General features: G+C 50.6%; 1 protein-coding gene across 1 annotated transcript in view; it reads left to right on the top strand.

The window, feature by feature from the left end:
- Positions 1–20,177, top strand: part of ARHGAP27 (Rho GTPase activating protein 27) — a 78,679-nt gene that overhangs the window by 40,044 nt on the left and 18,458 nt on the right. The window contains exons 3-8 of the mRNA XM_015416559.1: positions 7,353–7,796; positions 10,482–10,661; positions 14,151–14,267; positions 15,217–15,284; positions 17,960–18,047; positions 19,401–19,505. Coding sequence (XP_015272045.1) covers positions 7,353–7,796; positions 10,482–10,661; positions 14,151–14,267; positions 15,217–15,284; positions 17,960–18,047; positions 19,401–19,505 — 1,002 coding nt within the window. The remainder of the gene's footprint in view (positions 1–7,352; positions 7,797–10,481; positions 10,662–14,150; positions 14,268–15,216; positions 15,285–17,959; positions 18,048–19,400; positions 19,506–20,177) is intronic.

The following is a 20,177-nucleotide window of genomic DNA, read 5'->3' as shown; positions in this document are numbered from 1 at the left end:
TGACCACGGAAACGTCTTCGGACAGCGCTGGCTCCTCGGCTTTGAAACGGAGATGAGCACCGCAGCCCTGGACTCGACTGGCTTTCGAGCAAGGAGGAACCTTTACCTTTACTGAGCAGAGGTCAGGGCAAAAAGAATTAAAAGGTCCAACGTTAATTGGCAATTACCTGTATACTAGCCCAATCTCATCAGACGAAAACTAAGCAAGGTTGGCCCAGACTAGTATTCGGATGGGAGACCACCAAGCGACACTAGGTTTGTGACATGGAAGCAGGCAATGGCTAATGTCCTGGCCCCAGTAATCCATGCAACGTTCACCTCTAGGCTAGACTACTGTAATTTGAGAAAGAATTAAAAGGTCCAACGTGAATCGGCAACGACCTGGATACTAGCCCAATCTCATCGGACGAAAGCTAAGCAGGGTTGGCCCAGACTAGTATTTGGATGGGAAGCCACCAAGCGACACTAGGATTGTGACACGGAAGCAGGCAATGGCTCTGACCTGGCCCCAGTAATCCATGCAACGTCCACCTCTAGGCTAGACTACTGTAACTTGCTCTACCCAGGGCTATCCTTGAGACTGACCCGGAAGTTGCGACTGGTCCAGAACGCGGCAGCTCGGGTTCTCACTGGAAGCCCATTAACGGCGCATATCCAACCGGTGCTTTGCCAGCAGCACTGACTGTCCAGGTTGAATACCAGATCAGATTCAAGGTTTTTGTATTAACCTTTGAGGCCCTAAACAGTCAGGGACCAACGTACCTTTGAGACTGCCTCTCCTGGTATACCTCCAGAGCATTGTACTCAGCAGAGAAAAATCTACTGGTGATCTCTGGCCTGAAAAATATCCTGCCGTCCTCAACCAGAGCCAGGGCTTTTTCAGCCCTGGCTCCAACCTGGTGGAAGTCTCTGCCAAATGACATTGGTGCCCTGCGGGACCCAGTTCAATTCTGCAGGGCCTGTAAGGCAGTGGTGTTCCATCAGGCATTTGGTTGAGGACAGCAACCGTCTTCATTTAGCTGGGCCTTCCTTTCTCTCTCCCTTGGGATAAGGATGAATCTGTTTTTTAGATGCCATCCGGAATGGTAATTGCTCCTGTTTTATTGCTTTTAACTCATTTTGTTTGTTGGTTGGTTTATTAAGCCACCCTCCCCTGTAGGACAGGGCTCAGGGCGGTGTACATCCATATAAAACATTTACATAATAAAATCATATTTAAAATCTATAATATATTATACTAGGAGCAAAGCCCGTCGTAGGAACAATACAACGAGCTCTAGAAAGACCTGACACATCCCTGCGCACCTGCTCTCTACGTGCTCCCGAGACCCCAGGGTGGCGGCACGCCCCGTTACTGGCCCCCTGCGCAGCCGCGCACAGTGGCCTCTGGGCTGCCTCCACCGCTGTCTGCTCTGGCGGCACGCTGGTGGCTGTCCGGTCGCAGGGCGGCCATGTGCATTTGACCTCAGCTGCTGGCTGCGGCGGCAGGAGGAGCGGCCTCGGCCTGAGGACCCTCCGCCTGGTGTTGCAGCCGGCCCGCCCATTGCCTCCGAGTACAGTGAGGCCCGGGGCCCCGCTTTCTCCCCCCTCCCCAGACCCCAGGCTCAAGGGGCAATGGAACGCCCTGCCACTGGCTCCCTGCCCCGCCAGGTGGCGGCAGCCTCGGGGCCACTTCCACTGCTCTCCACCCTGGAAGTGCGCCCGCCCCTGTCCAGTCGCAGGCCAGGAGGCGATGTAGATTTGGCGATGACGGCCATGGCGGTGGGAGGATCAGACTCTGGTCCCTAGTTTCTCCCCCCCCCTTCAGACCCCGGGGTGGAGGGGCAACGGAACACCCCAGCACTGGCTCCCTGCCTGACCGGGTTGCGGTGTGCTACGAGCTGCCTCCACTGACCTCCGCCCTGGTGCCCCGGTGGCCCCCACCTGGTGGCAGGGCGTCCAACTGCCTACAGTCAGCTTCAGCCGACAATGAATGCTGTGGCACCAACAGGATTGGCCTGGGGCTTGTAAGCCTCCGCCCACCGGAGCATCCATCCCGTCCGGCGGCTCCCCGCAGACTGAGGGTGAGACAGTGGCCGCCAGCTCTGTGGGTGGGACTGAGGCCACGCAGCGAGGCAAGGCGGCCAGGGGGTGTGCACACCTCCTGAGTGACAGATCAGGGCTCTAATTGCTTTGGGAGCGCGTGGAACATTCAGGAGAGAGTCACGCCAAAACAGCATTATATATAAGGAGAGATGGCAGTAATAACCTTTAACCAGTAAAATGGTGATTGAACTGCTAGAATATGCCGCTGTCTCGGGGGGGGGGGGAGGCAGGAAGAACAGGAGTGCCAGCCAGATGGAAAACCGTCGCTGTCCTTAGCCAAATGCCTGACAGAACATCTCTGTCTTGCATGCCCTGCAGAACTGCATTAAGTCCTGCGGGGCATGGATGTTGTTCGGCAGAGTTCCACCAGGTTGGGGCCAGGGCCGAAAACGTCCTGGCCCTGGTCGAGGACAGCCAGATGGTTTTAAATGTCTTTATGATTGTATCTCTTTGAATGCTGTACACCACGCTGAGCCCCAAGTATAGGGGAGGGTGGTTTAGAAATCAAAGGTATAAACACGTAAACCACTGGAGAATGCCTCTTGCCTTGAAAACCGATGGCAGGTTGCCGCGGGTCAGCTGTGACTTGATGGTGCGCACATATACACAATCTTAATTATTTTTGTGTCTGTGTGTGTACTTTAGTTCTGATTTTAATTGTTTTAAAAGATGTGTCGTTCTTTTTGGCTGGTTTTTATTTTTAATGCCAACTTTATTATGTACGTTTTAATTCGTTAGCCACTTCAGTGGCGCTTGTGAGACAGAAAGGCGGGCTGCACATTTTAAAAAATAAATAAAAGCACCATAGTTCAAAAGAATCTATTCTTCGGCTCTCGGCCTTCCTTATGGTCCAACTCTCGCAGCCATACTGTGAATACCATTGCTCTGACTATATGGAGATTTGTTGACAGGGTGATGTCTCTACTTTTTATTATGCTGTCTAGGTTTGCCATCGCTTTCCTCCCAAGGAGCAGACGTCTTTTAATTTCACAGCTGCAGGCACCGCCTGCAATGATCTTGGATCCCAGGAACATGAAGTCTGTCACTGCTTCCATGACTTTCCCTTCTATTTGCCAAGGAGTAATGGGGCCGGATTCCCTGATCTTAGTTTTTTTTATGTTGAGCTTCAAGCCCACTTTTGCGCTCTCCTCTTTCAGTCTTAGCAAGAGGCTCTTTAGGTCCTCTTCACTTTCTGCCATTAGAGTGGTATTGTCTCGTATGGTCTGCATATCTGAGGTTGTTGATGTTTTTCCTGGCAATCTTAATTCTGGCTTGTGATTCATCCAGGCTGGCATTTTGCATAATGTGCTCTACATATAAATTAAATAAGCAGGGTGACAATATACTTAGTTGTTCCATGTCCGGCTCTAACTGTTGCTTCTTGATCCTTATACAGGTTTCTCAGGAGACATGTGAGGTGGTCTGGTACTCCCATCTCTAAGAACCTGCCACAGTTTGTTGTGATCCACACAATCAAAGTCTTTAGCGTAATCAATGAAGCAGAAGTAGATGTTTTTTCTGGTACTCCCTTGCTTTCTCCATAATCTAGCGAATGTTGGCAATTTGATCTCTAGTTCCTCTAACCCTTCAGAACCCAACTTGTACTTCTGGTAGTTCTCTATCCATGTACTGCTGAAGCCTAGCTTGTAGGATCTCGAGCATGACCTTGCTAGTGTGTGAAATGAATGCAATCGTGTGATAGCTTGAACATGTTTTCCAAATTTGCTGGCAAATTGAGTGCAGCACTTTAACAGCATCATCTTTTAAGACTTTGAATAGCTCAGCTGGAATACCATCACCTCCACTAGCTTTGTTGTTAGTAATGCTTTCTAAGGCCCATTTTACTTCACATTCCAGGATGTCTGGCTCAAGGTCAGCAGTCATACCATTGTGGTTGTCAAGGACATTGAGATCCTTCTTGTATAGTTCTCTGTATTCTTGCCACCTCTTCCTAATCTCCTCTGCTTCTGTTAGGTCCCTACCATTTTTGTCCTTTGTCATGGCCAGCTTTGCACGAGATGTTCCCTTGATTTCTCCAATTTTCTTGAGGAGATCTCTAGTCTTTCCCATTCTATTGTTTTCCTCTGTTACTTTGCTTTGTTCATTCAGGAACCTTGCTGTTCTCTCGAAATCTGCATTCAGTTGGGTAATTCTTTCCTTTTCATCCTTGCCTTTTGCTTTCCTTCTTTCCTCAGCTATTTGGGAAGCCTCATCAGACAGCCACTTCGCTTTCTTGCATTTCTTTTTCTTTGGGATGGTGCTGATTGCTACCTCCTGTACAATGTCACAAGCCTCCATCCATAGTTCATCAGGCACTCTGTCTATCAAATCTAGTCCCTTAAGCCCGTTCTTCACCTCCACTGTATATTCATCAGGGATGTGATCTAGGTCAAACCTGGTTTTCCCAACTTTCTTCAGTTTAAGCCTGAATTTTGCAATGAGTAGCTCATGATCTGAGCCACAGTCAGCTCCAGGTCTTGTTTTTACTGACTGGATAGAGCTTCTCCATCTTTGACTGCAAATGACATAATCTGTTTTTGGTGATGTCCATGTGTAAAGTCGCCTCTTAGGTTGTTGGAACAGTTAGCCAACCTCATATAAAGCTAACAGGAAGTTTTAAAAATTGAAAACCAACCAATGCAAAATTTAATTGTGCCATTTAAAGAAAAATCTGAAACAAAAACAAGAAGGGGGGGAAATCAGAGAGAACTTTTTTGAGTCTGACACCTGCGCTTTATTTCATATCCCAGACTTTGTTCTGTTCCTATATTCCAGATTCGAGGAAGATGAGAAACAACAGCAATTGTTTTGAATTGTCATCTGTTCTGCGCACTTAAAAAAAAAAAGGTTGTAAAAACGTGGAGACCTTTAAATGTAAAGATGGCCCAGGATTAGCAAGAGGGGGTCTTGCTGCGTCAAAGCAAGTAAAAACTTCGAGCTCCTATTAGTGTAAAACATTATTATCCCACCTGATCTCTGAAACTTTGGGCAGGGGGATAAAGCAGGCAAAATAACAAGTCATTCAAAACAAATCATTGCTCTTTGGAAGCTCCTTGAACGATCACAAGGTCCAGGTCGGCTTTTACAGGATCTGTTTCCTTTTGAGTGACCTTACACAGGAAACTTGCAAATGTCTTTTGGTACCAGCCTCAGCCTTGCATGTAAAAAGTCAGCAGCTAAAGCCTCTTACCCAGTCAGTGTCTATGCCAAGAAAATCTTTACCTGCTAAGTCTGTGTGTGCATGCGTGCATGTTGGAGCAAAAGTTGTGGAACTAGGACATTGTTGGTGAACCTATGGCGGGGTGCCAGAGGCGGCACTCAGGGCCCTCTCAGTGGGCACGCGTGCCATCACCCCAACCAGGCCCAGACTGTCATTAAAGTGTGGAATTCTCTGCCAAATAATTTTTTAAGTCAATTAAAGCATTTGGGATTGCTTTCCTTACTTTGTCTGGATCATCTTATGTTAATGTATGAGTTGTTTTTTCTAAACTAAAACCTCAGTAGTCAGGTTAAATTGCCGTGTTGGCACTTTGCAATAAATAAGTGGGTTTGGGGGCACAGTTTGGGCACTCGTTCTCTAAAAGGTTCACCATCACTGAACTAGGACATGACTGCCAATTTAATTTGTGTGCATTTAGGCAGATCCTGAGAGGGAGGGCAGGAAGGGTTGCCTCAGTGCTTGGTTCTTGTGGCCCTTTCTTACACACGTCACCCAGGGAAATGCTGACTTTGGGGTCAGGAAGCATTTTTACTCCAGATCAGTTTGGCTAGAGATCCTGGAGGTTTTTTTGTCGTCTTCTGGGTGTGGAACAGCGGTCACTGCAGGTGTGGAGGGGAAGGTATTTGTGAATTTCCTACATTGTGCAGGGGGTTGGACTAGATGACCCCGGAGGTCCCTTCCAACTCTATGATTCGTTTGATTGGCTCTCAGGATCAAAGACCTCTTTTTGAGTGTCAAGGCGCCATCCATGAAAGATGAGCAACAATAGTAGAGATGTGTATTTCAGTCTCAAAGAGGGCTGGTGTGGTGTGATGGATAGAGTGCAGAAACAGGATGTGGGACGACTGGGTTTCAATCCCCTGCTCAGCCACGGAAGCCTGCCGGGTGACCTGGGGCCAGTCACAGTCTCTCAGCCTAGCCTACCCTCACAGGGTTGTCATTGTGGAGATTAAGTGGAAGAAGGGGGAACAATGTGAAAAGCCTCTTTGAGTCCCGAATCAAGGAGAAAAATGAGATATAAATAAAAAATAAGCATAAATAAGCTCAGCCATTGCTCAAGGTTATACAGCACACACTTAAAACTTACCAAAAGCTGGTCAGTTAAAAAAAAAAAAGGTTGTCCACTCTATATAAAATCAAAGAGGCCAAAGACATCCTTTAAAATTCGTTGTAGAAAGGCAAACCCAAGAGAGCTGTACAAATCCATGATGGAAGGAAGAATGGAATAGCTAAAAGGGGCTGGTAGAAATGAGTTTGGTTTTTAAAGCCAACCACGGGCCAATTTGAAAATAGAACTCATTTCAGATCGCACCTTTTGGGCCTCTTTTCTTTTGGCAATTTCAAAATGCATCCCTAGCTAACTGCAGAGTTAGGCTATGAGAGGCCTTGCTGGGCAAAAATGTTTCTGTGCGGCCACCACCAGAGCCCCTGCTCAGTCCCCTGACCGGTCTGAGATGGAGGGGTTCTTACAGCTAGGCCTTTCCAACACATCTTGACCGGTGGAGAGTTCATGGCTTTCGGCACCTTGCTATCAATGGTTCCCAGGGTGCGATGATACCAGTTGGATGACTTATGCATGGGAAAGAGCAGGTAGGGAACGAGGTACTTTTCTCCCTCTCTCACAATTCTCCCTTTCTCACAATACAAGAACTCGTGGGCACTCCATGAAACTGCTGAGCGGTCGGGTTAGAACGGATAAGAGGAAGTATGTCTTCACCCAAAGAGTGATTAACACTTGGAATTCACTGCCACAGGAAGTGGTGGCGGCTACAAGCATGGACGGCTTCAAAAGGGAATTAGAGAAGCATGTGGAGCAGAGGTCCATCCGTGGCTATTAGCCACAAGGTATAGATAGGGGCTCTGGGGCAAGGGATGCTCTGTCATCTTGGTGCTTTGGGGGGGTCAACAGTGGGAGGGCTTCTAATGTCCTGGCCCGACTGGTATTTCTGGCCACTGTGTGATACAGAGTGTTGGACTGGATGGGCCTTTGGCCTGATCCAACATTGGCATCTCTTATGTTCTTATGTTCTCTCTTTTGGTTGAACAGCCGCACACGGAACCAGCCCCGGATCCCGTCTACGTGAACCTCCAGGAGCTCCAGAAGGAACTGAGCGCAGCTGCAGTTTCCAGGGCGGACTGCAGCCTTCAGCCACGCCTCGGCAGTCCGCCGCCGAACTGGGAGACTCACACAGACACGGAAAGCGGTCAAGTGTTCTACTACAACCCGGCGACCGGGCAGACGACATGGGATTATCCGCTTGATGGCTGTGTGGATGGTGCGAGTCCCACCGACTCTTGCTCCTCTTCCCTGACTTTCAGCCCTGCTCCACCGACAGAGTGGGACCAATATGTAGACCAAGTGAGTGGGCAAGTGTTCTTCTACAACACGGCGACAGGAGAGACGTCGTGGGATGCGCCCCGAGCGGGAGACCCCCTCAGCTATCCAGAGATGCAGCCTGCCATTGCTCCCTTCAGCTCGGTGGATCGGAGGGTAAATCTGGCGGGGGGGGGGTGTCTGGCTGGGAATGAATCGTGGCTATTGGGCAGGGCTCTTTTTGTAGAAAAAGCCCAGCAGGAACACATTAGCATAATAGGCCACACCCAACAGCAAGAACTCATTAGCATATTAGGCCACACCCTGACAGCACCGCTCATTACCCCCATGTTACCAGAAGTGTGGTCATCCAGCCACACCCACCTTTCCCTTCTTATTCTGTTTACCTTGTTTGTTGTCAAAACCCAGGGCTTTTTTAACTCTCTTGCATGTTAGGCCACACACCCCTAATGTAGCCAATCCTAAGGAGTTTCTGCTATTGGGTGTGGCCTATTATGCTAATGAGTTCCTGCTGGGCGTGGCCAACTCGGGAGCCAGCCGGAACTCCGTTCCTGTGCGTTCCTGCCCAAAAATAGCCCTGGCTATTGGGCAGGGGTGGTGAGTGATGATGCATGGGTTTCCAGGGACTAGGAAAGACTGCAGCAAATGTGAAGTCTAATTTTGCATATTCAGAATTGGTAAGGACTTTCCTCCAGGAATATGAGGGCAGGCAGGGCTATTTTTGGGCTGGAACGGAGTTCCGGCTGGCTTCAGAGTTGGCCATGCCCACTACAGCGAAAACCTCTGCATGCGTGGCTACAGAGTGAAGGGGTGCCCAGGCAAGCCAAGGGAAGGCAGTTTAAACTGCCTCCCCTCCCCTCCAAGGGCCAGCTTGCCCGGGTTCTCCACAGCCGCAGGGTGCCTAGGCAAGCCAAGGGAAGGCATGGAGGTGTGGCCTAATATGCTAATGAGCCACACTGTCAGGAGTGTGGCCTAATATGCTAATGAGTTTCTACTGTTGAGTGTGGCCTCTTATGCTAATGAGTTCCTGCTGGGTTTTTTCTACAAAAAAAGCCCTGAGGACAGGGTTGCCAAAGTTGTGTTGGGAAATGTTGGGAGCAGGCCCATAGCCATGGTGGGGCTTTAGGGAACTCCACCCCCTTTCTTAAAGGCACAGCCCTACAAGAATTTCTCCCATAAATGCTTTTTAAAATAATTTAAAAATTTTTTAAAGACGAGCACTCCTTTAAGCAGAGTGGGGTGCTGTAGTTGACTAATCCCTGCACTGAGAAAGTGGGTTGGAGTAGGTGCCCTCTAGGATCCCTTCTAATACTGTGCCAAGAAACTGGTCTCCTTTAGGAGAGGTGTTCTGCCTAAGTCTTAGCTTTCTTGGATGGCAGAAGTGAAGAACTTGCAGCAGCTGAGAACTGTCGTCCAAAGCGGCTGACAGCTTGCAGTGTAGAGCTCTGTCCTGGTCACCGCTTCCTATTGGCTAAAGGGTCAATAGGCTAAGGGTGATTGCTGGCATAGGAACACCTGTGTAGAACAGACAGCTTGTGAGAAGACTCAGAGAGAGAGAGAAGAGTCGCTGAGTCACCCTCCTCAGCCTTCTGGCGCTTCTTTCTGCACTGAGGACTTCAGCCCCACCAGAAGAACATTTGCCCCACAAGCCACAAGATCCTGGCTACGGGCCTGTTTGGGAGTGCAGCCTCGGGAGGTCGTGACCTCGGGAGGGGAGGAGCCTCAGTGGATGCGCATCAGAGGCCACCCACCCTCCAAGCAGCCATTCTTCTGCAGAGGAATTGTCCTCTATGGCCTGGAGATCAGTTGTCATCCGGCAGCCCTAAGTGAGGCATGGGTGTCTTCCCCTATATAGGGCGCAGTTTTGCCTATCTGCGAATGCCCTTCATGGCACCAGTAACACCTAGAAGCAGGGGTCGTTTGGTAGAAAAAGAGGTGCAGGAGCTCATTAACATAACTCATTAGCATATGCCACGCCCCCGACATCACCGGAAGTGTGTCAGAAGCAATGCTCCCTCTAAGCTGTGGAGTCTTGTGAGCAAAAATTCCACTTTGTGAGCTACTAGCATTAAAGTTGTGAGCGAGCCATTTGGCTCCTGCATAAGTTAGTTTGCTCTGGAGCCCTCCTTCCTGAGCTAAGACAAAAATGTGCAAGCCAGAGGCTAAAAAACTGTGAGCTGGCTCACACTAACTCAGCTTAGAGGGAACACTGGTCAGAAGGCAACACCCACCGCTCAGGCTCCACTGGACTGCTTTGGATTGCTAGCTATTGGCGGGGGGGACGGGACGCACAGAATTGCCCTCACAGAGGAGGGAGAGCTTGTACCTGAAGGCGGGCCGGGGGGGGGGCTCTGCAACTTACCTGGCTGCTTCTTGCTCCTCGTGGCCCGACTGAGGGGGTGGGGCTTGTTGCATGTGCCCACCCACGGGCTCCTTACTGCCAGAGCTCCGCTCCTGTGCGCTCCCGCAGGAAATGACCCCTGCCTAGAAGTCTCAGCCTGGGTTCTGGCAGGGCTCAGCACAGTGTTGTCGTAACAAAGGAGAGGGGAGACTCTTAACAATTCAGGGCTTTGGGAAGGGCAAAGTAGTAGGGTTGCCAGCCCTGGGTTGGGAAATGCCTGGAAACTTTGGGGGGTGGAGCCGGGAGAAGGCGGGGTTTGGGGAGGGGCCTCGTCGTGGGACGGTGCCAGAGAGCCCGCCCTTCAGCGCAGACATTTCCTCCAGGGGAGCTGATCTACTGTCAGCGGGAGATCCCCAGGCCCCACCTGGAGGCTGGCAACCCTACAGAGTAGCCTGCTGCACGTGTAGAGCTGACCTCTGCCGGGACTCTCTCTTCTCCAGCCTCCCACTCCAGAAACTGACTACCCCGACCTTTCCCCCCATGAACTCGACCGCTACCCTGAGGAAGACTATTCTCCCGCGGGCTCCTGCAGGCACCCGGCCTTCTCCTACGTTCCGGCATCATACCACAGTTGGGGCAGCAGCAGCAGCCAGGAGGCACTGGTGGTTGACTCAGACTTGGTAAGGGAGGTTTTGGAAGGACCACGAGGGGGGTAGCCAAGGGAGAGACTCGAGGGGCAGCCAGGCCCACATAGGGCTGCCAGGTCCCTCCCCCCGTCCACCAGTGGAGGTGGGGGTGGGGGTCACGCAGGGTTGCCAGCTCCAGGTTGGCAAACTCCTGGAGATTTGGGGATGGAGCCTGGGGAGGACACGGACCTCAGTGGGGGACCACGCCAGATGGTCCACCTTCCAAAGCATCCATGTTCTCAAGGGGAGCTGATCTCTGGAGTCTGGAGATGAGCTGGAATTCCCAGGGATCCCCGGGTCCCCCCTGGAGCCAGTGTGGTGTCGTGGTTAAGTGCGCGGACTCTAATCTGGGAGAGCCGGGTTGCATTCCCCACTCCTCCACTTGCAGCTGCTGGATGACCTTGGGCAAGCCCTAGTTCTGATAAGAGCTGTTCTTGAAAAAGAGCCGATTCTGTCAAGAGCTCTCTCAGCCCCACCTACCTCACAGGGTGTCTGTTGTGGGGAGGGGAAGGGAAAGGAGTTTGTCAGCCGCTCTGAGACTCCTTTGGGTAGTGAAGGGCGGGGTAGAAATCCCATCTCTTCTTCTTCTACCTCACAGGGTGTCTGTTGTGGGGAGGGGAGGGGAAAGGAGTTTGTAAGCCGCTCTGAGACTCCTTTGGGTAGTGAAGGGGCGGGGTAGAAATCCCATCTCCTCCTCCTCCTCCTCCACCTCCTCCTCCTTCTTCTTCTTCTTTGCTTTCTATGATGTCATCAAGATGGCTGAGGTTTAATTTCCCTGCCTTTTCTAACTTCTGAATTCTAATCAGGGCAAGCTATCACATCAAAAGAGAATACATCGACACGCCCCCTTTCAGGAAAGCCTGAAGAATTCTTGCCTTCCGAAGGCAGGTGGTGGTTCTTGTAGGGCTGTGCTTCTGTGGAAGCACCTGCCCTTTGGACTACCCTCCCCACAGGCAGTTCTCTGCCCGAGCCACCCAGACCAGCTGGCACAGTTAATAGGGTGCTGATGCACCTTCCCTGGAGGGCATCTTGGCTCACTTCAAAGGATTCAAAGGAGCTGCGGTGGCTCAGGTGGTTAAGACGCTGAACTGCAGGCTGTGGAAGGTCAGTAGTTCAGCAGTTCGAGACCCGGGTGTGCCGCATGACGGAGTGAGCTCCCGTCTCTAGTTCCAGCTCCTGCCAACCTAGCAGTTCGAAAGCAAGAAATTGCAAGTAGATAAATAGGTGCCACTTCGGTGGGAAGGTAACAGCGTTCCGTGCGCCTTCAGATCTTCCTCCCATTGTAGTTTAGAGTACCTGAATTACAGTTGGTGCACTACAGCCAAGTTAAAACAACAACAACAGGCTTTCTAAAATAAACATTGGCTGTATTGAACCAAATGTAATTTAGGACCACTAAACTACAGTGGGATCATTCAAGATTTATGACTGCTTATGTAGAAACAGACCATCCAGTCGCTAATAAACGCACCACTGTGCAAAGTGACCCCACCTTTCTAGCAACACAGCAAAGCCTTTCACTACCAATCACCCTCACAAATGTTAGTTGGATTCCACATGATGGCTCATTCTAGTATCCTTCCAGTAAAGAGGCTAGTCTAATATGTGTTACGATAAAGAGACTAGTCTAATAAAGAGGTCCAGTCTTCCTATAGTTCAACCTAACATTCTGTAACAACAGCTGATGTCCTAACTTTAGATTATGTCCTAAATTGTGATTTAATTCTACTGAGCGTGTAGGGGTATAATATCTGGTTTTATTTTATTCTAAGGTCCTGGAATATTGTTCCTTATTTCACAGTTTAAGCATGTTGGACCAATTCCCAAGTTTGAAAAAATCCCCAGCATAATGATTTTGATGCAAATTCAAATGTACACCACTTGACTATTTGATTTGGCGGCTACACATAGGCTTGCGAGCTCCCAGGGGAGGCCCAGAGTTTTCCCAGAAGTACAACTGATGTTCAGATTTCAGAGATCAGTTCTCCGGGAGAAACGGGCCGCTCCGGAGGGTGGAGTCTATGGCATCACACCCCGCGTGAACTCCTTCCCCAAATGCCCAGAGGTTTCCCGGGCTGGAATTGGCAGCCCTAGCGGCTATAGACAAACACTGCAACCCCCCCGGAATTCTGTGAGACGTTAAACCAAAGAACATAATTTAAAAGATGTGGAAAGGGAGGGAAGGGGACAAAAGACACTTAAAGGTAAAGGTTCCCTTGCTCGAAAGCCAGTCGAATCCGACCCTAGGGTTGCGGTGCTCATCTCCGTTTCAAAGCTGAAGAGCCAGCGCTGTCCGAAGACGTTTCCGTGGTCATGTGGCCGGCATGACTAAACGCCAAGGTGCACGGAACGCTGTTACCTTCCCACTGAAGTGGTACCTATTTATCTACTTGCAATTTCTTGCTTTCGAACTGCTAGGTTGGCAGGAGCTGGAACTAGAGACGGGAGCTCACTCCGTCATGCGGCACACTCGGGTCTCGAACTGCTGAACTACCGACCTTCCACAGCCCGCAGTTCAGCGTCTTAACCACTTGAGCCACCGCAGCTGCCTTGGCAACCCTACTGACCAAGTAATCAAGAACACAGGAGGTGATTATTTTAAGTAAATAATCCCTCCATCTAGCAGTTTCCTGCACTTTCCTTGGTGGGCAGAAATTCAACAGGTGAAAATTTCCTTTCAGTAGTGGTCATGGGACAAAAGCCCTGAGGACAACTATGAATTTTAATTAATGTTTCCACATCCCCTCTTCCTCCCCTTCGCATCCCTTTCCTGCTGTATGTAGGAGCTTTTAAATCGGGCAGGTGTTCGGTGTGAGGCTTCTGTTAGGCATGAAGCCAGGCGCTCAGAGCGCCATGGTGTTTGGGGCTCTGGCCAGAAGGTCCAGGTTTGCAGAAATCCCAAGGAAAGGATACGCAAGACCCAGGTTTGCTTACAAGGAGATTTTAATAAGCAGTGATCAAATTTATCAAAATAACCAGCTAAGTTCCCATCCGCCGGATCTCAAATGCACACATGTACAGTGAAACTTAGCCAGACCTCAAGATGAGTGACATAGCCAGGGGTCGTTTCGTAGAAAAAGAGGCGTCGTCATGTGCCCCGCCCCCCGTACCTCACCCGGGGGAACTGCGTTCCCCTCCCGAAATGACCTCTGGACATAGCTAAAACTAAGCATCTTACCTCTGGTCATAGCTAAAACTAAGCATCTTATACCCTAAATGCTGGCTACGAGTCAAGAAGTCACTGATAAAGCTGTCCTAAATATTGAGATGAACCAGGCTATCTCGCACCTGGCATCTAGTGGGGAGAGGACACAACTCAAGCTTTGAAGATTAGGGGGCTGCTAACAAGCATGAGAGAGAGAGAGAGAGAGAGAGAATTATTCCCTTGAGAGCGGCCTGACAGCCATCCCAAAGATGGAGTTACTGAGGCTGCACACGTGGCCCACTGTGTGATTTGCTGAGTCTTGGATCTGCCTTGTTCAGGTCCCTGTGCCGAGCCATCGCCGCAGCACCAGCAGCGGGTCCAGCCTGGACGGCAGCCTCTTTGGAACCTGGTCAACCAGCCAGTCGGCCTTCTCTCCGCCAAAGGAGGAGGAGCAGGTGAGGAAAGACCTAAAGGGTCCGCTGGGCCGATGGGAGTCTCCAGACGGGGGGAGCCACTAGTCCCTCAGGTGCTTGCATCCTGTTTGGAGCCGCCGAACAGTGGGTGTAGGGGTTGCCAACCTCCAGGTGGGGAACACGGCTAAGTTAGATAAACACGTGTTGAAATAATAAACACAATATGTACTTATAGCTAAATATACTTGCTTTTTATACACAACATCAACTCTAGTGTTTTGTAAACACTTTCAAACTACAACATCAGATTTCAAACACTTTCAAACTAAGTTATATAACATGAAGAGTCCAACTGTCTTCTTCCTGATGGAGGATAAATACCAATGCACAGTTATTTGTGCCGAGCAATGCAGCAACCTGTTGTACATTTCCCAAGTGATGATCCATCAGGTAAAGCTGACTGCAGTTTATTTTGGGGAGATGAAAACTGCAGATCAAGGAGCCGTCACCTCAAAGCGTTACCTGTGAAATCTGCATGGGTAAGGAAGCTAAAGGCTCATTAGCAGTACAAATTCATCTCCTCTGTTTTCTCTTCCTTGTGACATACATAAATAGCACAAAAGAGGCTCAAAGGCCTCTGAAGTTCCCCAAAGAAAAAACTTTGGATCCAGTGGCACCTTTAAGACCAACCAAGTTTACTTCTGGGTATCAGCTTTCCTGTATCTGAAGAAGTGTGCATGCACACGGAAGCTGATACCCAGAATTCAACTTGGTTGGTCCTAAAGGTGCCACTTGGGACTCTAACGTTGTTCTGTTGCTTCAGACCAACACGGCAGCCCACCTGAAGTTCCCCATGTGAGGTTTCCCAGGGTCTCAAAACTGGGAAGGCTCCGTTAGGAATGGGAGGAGGGAGGGGGATACTTTTCTGGAGGGCCCCCCACAGCCAGGACATATTTACACCCCAACCTGTCTTCCTCTTGGTTATCCTCAGTTCAAAACCCTTGAAAAGGCAGGGATGCTTCACCGGACCAAAACGGCGGAGAAAGGGAAGCGCCTGAGGTGAGGAGGCCTCGGCCGACGTCTCTCTCTGTGTTGTGAATTTCCTCGATGTCTCAATGAACAGCTGATAGCTCTCCACGAAGCACGGAAGTTTTCATTCTTAAAGTGTGTGGAGGGTTTTCCCCAAAAGAAATCTTTCTTTTTTAAAATTGAAAACGAGAAACTATGCGAGGATTAATGAGGCCATCTCATTTCAAGGGTCTTCATCCGGATTCAGTGTAGCAGCTTTAATCTTTCATTTAAATAATAATCTTTCAATTTATTGATCTCTCAATCCTTGCAGAGCTGCTGGCTCTGAGCGATTTACAGTTACTTATTTCACAAGGGACTAACAATGCTTTATAGGGGTAAGGGAGGGCAACACATATAATCTTTACATAGCACACGTTTTTTGCAGCCAAAAACGGTGGGATCTCTGTTTTCATATTTCCCAAATATTTCCAGCTTGTGGGGCAGGCAAGAAGAAGTGTGGGGTTTGGATCCTGAGTAGTTGGGCTTTCTATAGAGTTACACACTGAATTCTCTATATGCCCTGATGTAGCCTCAACAGAAAAACCCCTGCAAGTCTGACAAGAACCAAGAACATATGTCACTTTCTGTAGAGTTGCCAGGTCCCCCCCCCCCGGTGGCTGGTGGGGGATGGGGAGAGGTAGGGTTGACAGATCCAGTCTCGGAAACTCCTGGAGATTTGGGGATGGCGCCTGGGGAGGACAGTGACCGGGGGGGGGGGGTGTACGGTGCCATAGAGTCCTCCCTCCAAAGCATCCGTTTCCTCCAGGGTAACTGAAGTCTGGAGATGAGCTGGAATTCTGGGGGGTCCCCAGGTCCCACCTGGAGGCTGGCTTGCCCTTGCTTTCTTGCTTAAAATTCCCTCTTGCAAGGATCTCAGCCGGCTCCCAAAACTGCAGGTGGACCTTTTCTTGCCCACGAAAGGTGGTGCTGATTCCCGGGCTTGCCCTCTTGCTTCCTTAGGAGTGGAACGGGAGCAAGGTCTCTGGGCGACGGTGCCTCTCTTGGGATGCTCTTAGGCAGGGGTGGATGAAGGTCCCCCCCCTCCTTTCCACACTGACCCCCCCAGTCCATTTTAGTGGTTGACCCGTCTGACCAGATATACAATGCAGGTTGCAGCAGTACAAAAATTTATTCATAGGATGACACCATAGACTGTACAAACTAAGCCAAGCTTGAGCTACCTAAAGTTCTTTTCACCCTTTTCCAGTTTGGTGTTGTGGTGAAGTGCGCGGACTCTAATCTGGGAGAACCGGGTTTGATTCCCCACTCCTCCACTTGCACCTGGCTGGATGACCTTGGGCAAGCCCTAGTTCTGATAAGAGCTGTTCTCTCAAGAGCCGTTTCTGTCAAGAGCTCTCTCAGCCCCGCCTACCTCACAGGGCGTCTGTGGTGGGGAGGGGAAGGGAAAGGAGCTTGTAAGCCGCTCTGAGACACCTTTGGGTACTGAAGGGCGGGGTATAAATCCCATCTCCTCCTCCTCTTCCTCTTCTCTTCTTCTTCTTCTAAGCTGATCTCTGTCAGCTGGAGATCAGTGGTCAAAGCGGGAGATCCCCAGGCCCCACCGGGAGGCTGGCAACCCTAGTCAGAAGGCAGGAAGGGGCGCTAGGTGTGGGAGGGGGAATGGAGGGGTGGGAGGGCTTGGGCACGGAATGGGGGAGGAGGGGCTCTGTCAGTGGGAGCCCCCCACCAGAGCCCCGGTGTGCCTGCTGGCGCCCACCCGGACCGCGTTGGCTCAGCGGCCTGCCTTTCATTCTCTTGCCCGGCTTCTCTCTGGTCTCTTATGGCAGGACCACCAGCTGTGGAGGGCTGGGAAGAGGAGCCTTTCCAGGAGCCAAGTTGGGGCTCGTTCTCCAAGCCCCCCTTCCTCCCCCTGTGCCAAAGCCCTTTCTGCTCCAGGCCAGCGCCTCCCCGTGCACCTCCTCCTCCTCCTCCTCCTCCCCACTTCTCAGCCCTGCTGTCACCTGTTGCCCTGCCCGCTTCCTTGGCACCGGCCTCGGTTTGGGCTTCCCGACTCTGTCTCCGCCTCTCCCTTCGCGCCTCACCTGGGCTCTCTCCCTTGGGAAGATCTGCTCCGGCCGGCCTCTGCTTCGCCTCCGGGTCCAGCAGGCAGGCAGGTCCTCTCGAGCTTTCCGTGGCCGGATGTCTGGAGGGACGGGTGCCCCTGGGAGGGCTCCTGAATGCTGCAGTGGGGCAGGGTGAGGCAGGAATGGGGCGGAAGTCTGGCAGGGGACCAAGGGCAGCCTCAGGGTCTTCTTCCTTGAGCCAGGACCCCTCTCCTTGCCTGAACAAGCCCCCGTCCCGTCCTCCATGCTCCGTGAACGAGGTGCCCTGTAATATACCCAGTTCAGACCGCGTGGCCAGCTTGGGCTCCACACGGTCAAGCGAAAACGTTGAGCTTCGTTCAAAGAGACAATGGACTATGCGGATCCTAGCCTGCACCAATCAGTGGGCTAGGTTCCCGGCCGAGAGCCTATGGGACTCTCGGCCACTGTAAATAACCTATTGGGAAATGGGGGGGTGTTATGGGTGGCGGTTTCACGGGGAATATAAGTGGGCCTGCGAGCTGGCTAAAGTTGTCTTGTTCCTGATCTAATAAAGTACGCCAAGCTGAAATCACTCTCCGTCCGCGTACTTTTCATGCCCTTTCTGCCTTCTCATCTTAGGAAGAACTGGAGTTCCTCGTGGACCGTTCTGGAGGGGGCCGTCTTGACATTTTTCAAGGACTCGAAGCATTCCGCTTCTGGCGGCGTGGTGAGTCTTTGGCTCATTTTAAGGGCAGACAGAAGCCCCATTCACAAGACACAGTGAAAGCAAATACAACCTATCTGTGCATGCGTACATCTGTAAGAAAGAGACCATGAGCGCTCACTTCACAAATGAAACCAAGCATCAGTACCTGGATAAATGTGGGGTTCCAATTACTTGTTCAGCTGTGCATGCATTAACTGGGAAATGAGATATTACTCAATGCGCATATAAAGGAAAAAAGTGTATACACTGTAATAATAATAATAATAATAATAATCTTTCAATTTATTGTTCGCTCAATCCTGCAGAGCTTGCTGGCTCTGAGCGATTTACAGTTACTCATTTTCACGAGGGACTAACAATGCTTTGTGGGGTAAGGGAGGACAACATATATACATCTTAAATCACACACATTCACAGCCGACGAGGGTTTTCGTCCAGATGGAGATGAGACGTGATCCGGAACGGCATTTTCCTGGCCTGGTTTGATGGCGTCAGCTTTCTCCAGACTCCTTCGAGTTGTAGCTATGTGTTCACTGTGACTTGTGAACAGGGTTAATGTTTGGAGGGGGCAGTGTGGTGGAGGAGGAGAGTCCAGATAGCCATGGCATCGAAAGGCCCTTCCAGATCTTCACGGCATAGGTTTTTGTAAGAGGCATCCTTTTTGAGCTCCGTTGTCTTTAGAAGTTTAAAAAATTGTTGATTCTGTATAAAAAGTGTGGTGCAATTAGGAACCTGTGGACAACTCTGCATATTGACTTTTTTGGCAGGGACAGTGGGTGCCCCCGAGGGAGACACACCAGAGCTCTCGATGAGAGTAGCACAGATGGGGAATGAACACAGTTCCTCTATGGGGTGTAACCAAATGGATTGCGAAGGAAATGGGGGCGGGAGCAGGGCTATTTCTGGGCAGGAACGCACAGGAACGGAGTTCCGGCTGGCTCCTGAGTTGGCCACGCCCAGCAGGAACTCATTAGCATAATAGGCCACACCCAACAGCAGAAACTCATTAGGATTGGCTACATTAGGGGTGTGTGGCCTAACATGCAAAGGAGTCCCTGCTCCAAAAAAAGGCCCTGGGTTTTGACCACAAACAAGGTAACCAGAATAAGAAGCAAAAGGTGGGTGTGGCTGGATGACCACACTTCTGGTAACACGGGGGTGTGGCCTAATATGCTAATGAGCTGTGCTGCCTTGGGTGTGGCCTAATATGCCAATGAGTTCCTGCTGTTGGGTATGGCCTATTATGGGCTTTTTGCTGGGCTTTTTCTACAAAAAGAGCCCTGGGCGGGAGCATTCTTGTTGCTGTCATTTGTGACTTGGATATCATGGCTCTCTTTTCCCCTTCCCCTCTAGAAGCATCCCTCTGTGCTGAGCAGTCCGGAACACACCGTGGATCTTCGTGGAGCAACACTCTCTTGGGCCCCCAAGGACAAATCGAGCAAAAAGCACGTCCTGGAGGTAAGGGAGTGAGTGGCCCTCCGCCTGGGTGGCGAGCTACTGGTCTCGCAGCACCGGTGATGCCAAACTGTGGGCAGGAGGAAGTGGCGGGGAAAGACGTGTGTCTGGAGAAGGAGGTGTGAGGGGGGGTTCTCTTTCTGCAGACCCTTGTTCAAAAAGCCTCTCCTCATTCTCTGGCCTTAAAGAAAGCCAGCCTGCTTTCAAAGACAAAGATGCAAAAGGCTGCAGGGAGCTAAAGGTCTCTGTGGTGTCTGTAGGCCTGCTACGAAATGGCATCCCTTCACCCTGTGACAAACAGCCTGCTTCTGGAGGCCGACTGGGATTCTCTCACTTCTGGCACGTGGATGAGGTGGAAGTAAACGGCCATGTCTTACCAGTACTGTTATGGGGGGGGGGGGTTGCAGTCCTAGGCTTGAAGCAGAAGACAGGAGGTGTCAAGTTCGGCCACATTCATACCAGTGCCAGCCCGTACCAGCTTGCTTTCACCCTGAATACGGATGGCACTTTGTGTGCTTTTTAATTTTAATTTAATTTTATTTATTTATTTATTTTTAAAATTTATATCCCGCCCTCCCCGAAGGCTCAGGGCGGCTTACAAGGGGCATGAATGCCTAAGTTAAAACAATAAAACAATACAAAACAGCATAAAAATACAATAAATACAATTCACTA

This window comes from Gekko japonicus, unplaced genomic scaffold (assembly GCF_001447785.1).
Source record: "Gekko japonicus isolate JY-2015 unplaced genomic scaffold, Gekko_japonicus_V1.1 scaffold3267, whole genome shotgun sequence".
NCBI classification, from domain to species: Eukaryota; Metazoa; Chordata; class Lepidosauria; order Squamata; family Gekkonidae; genus Gekko; species Gekko japonicus.
This window is presented reverse-complemented; position numbering and strand designations above follow the sequence as displayed.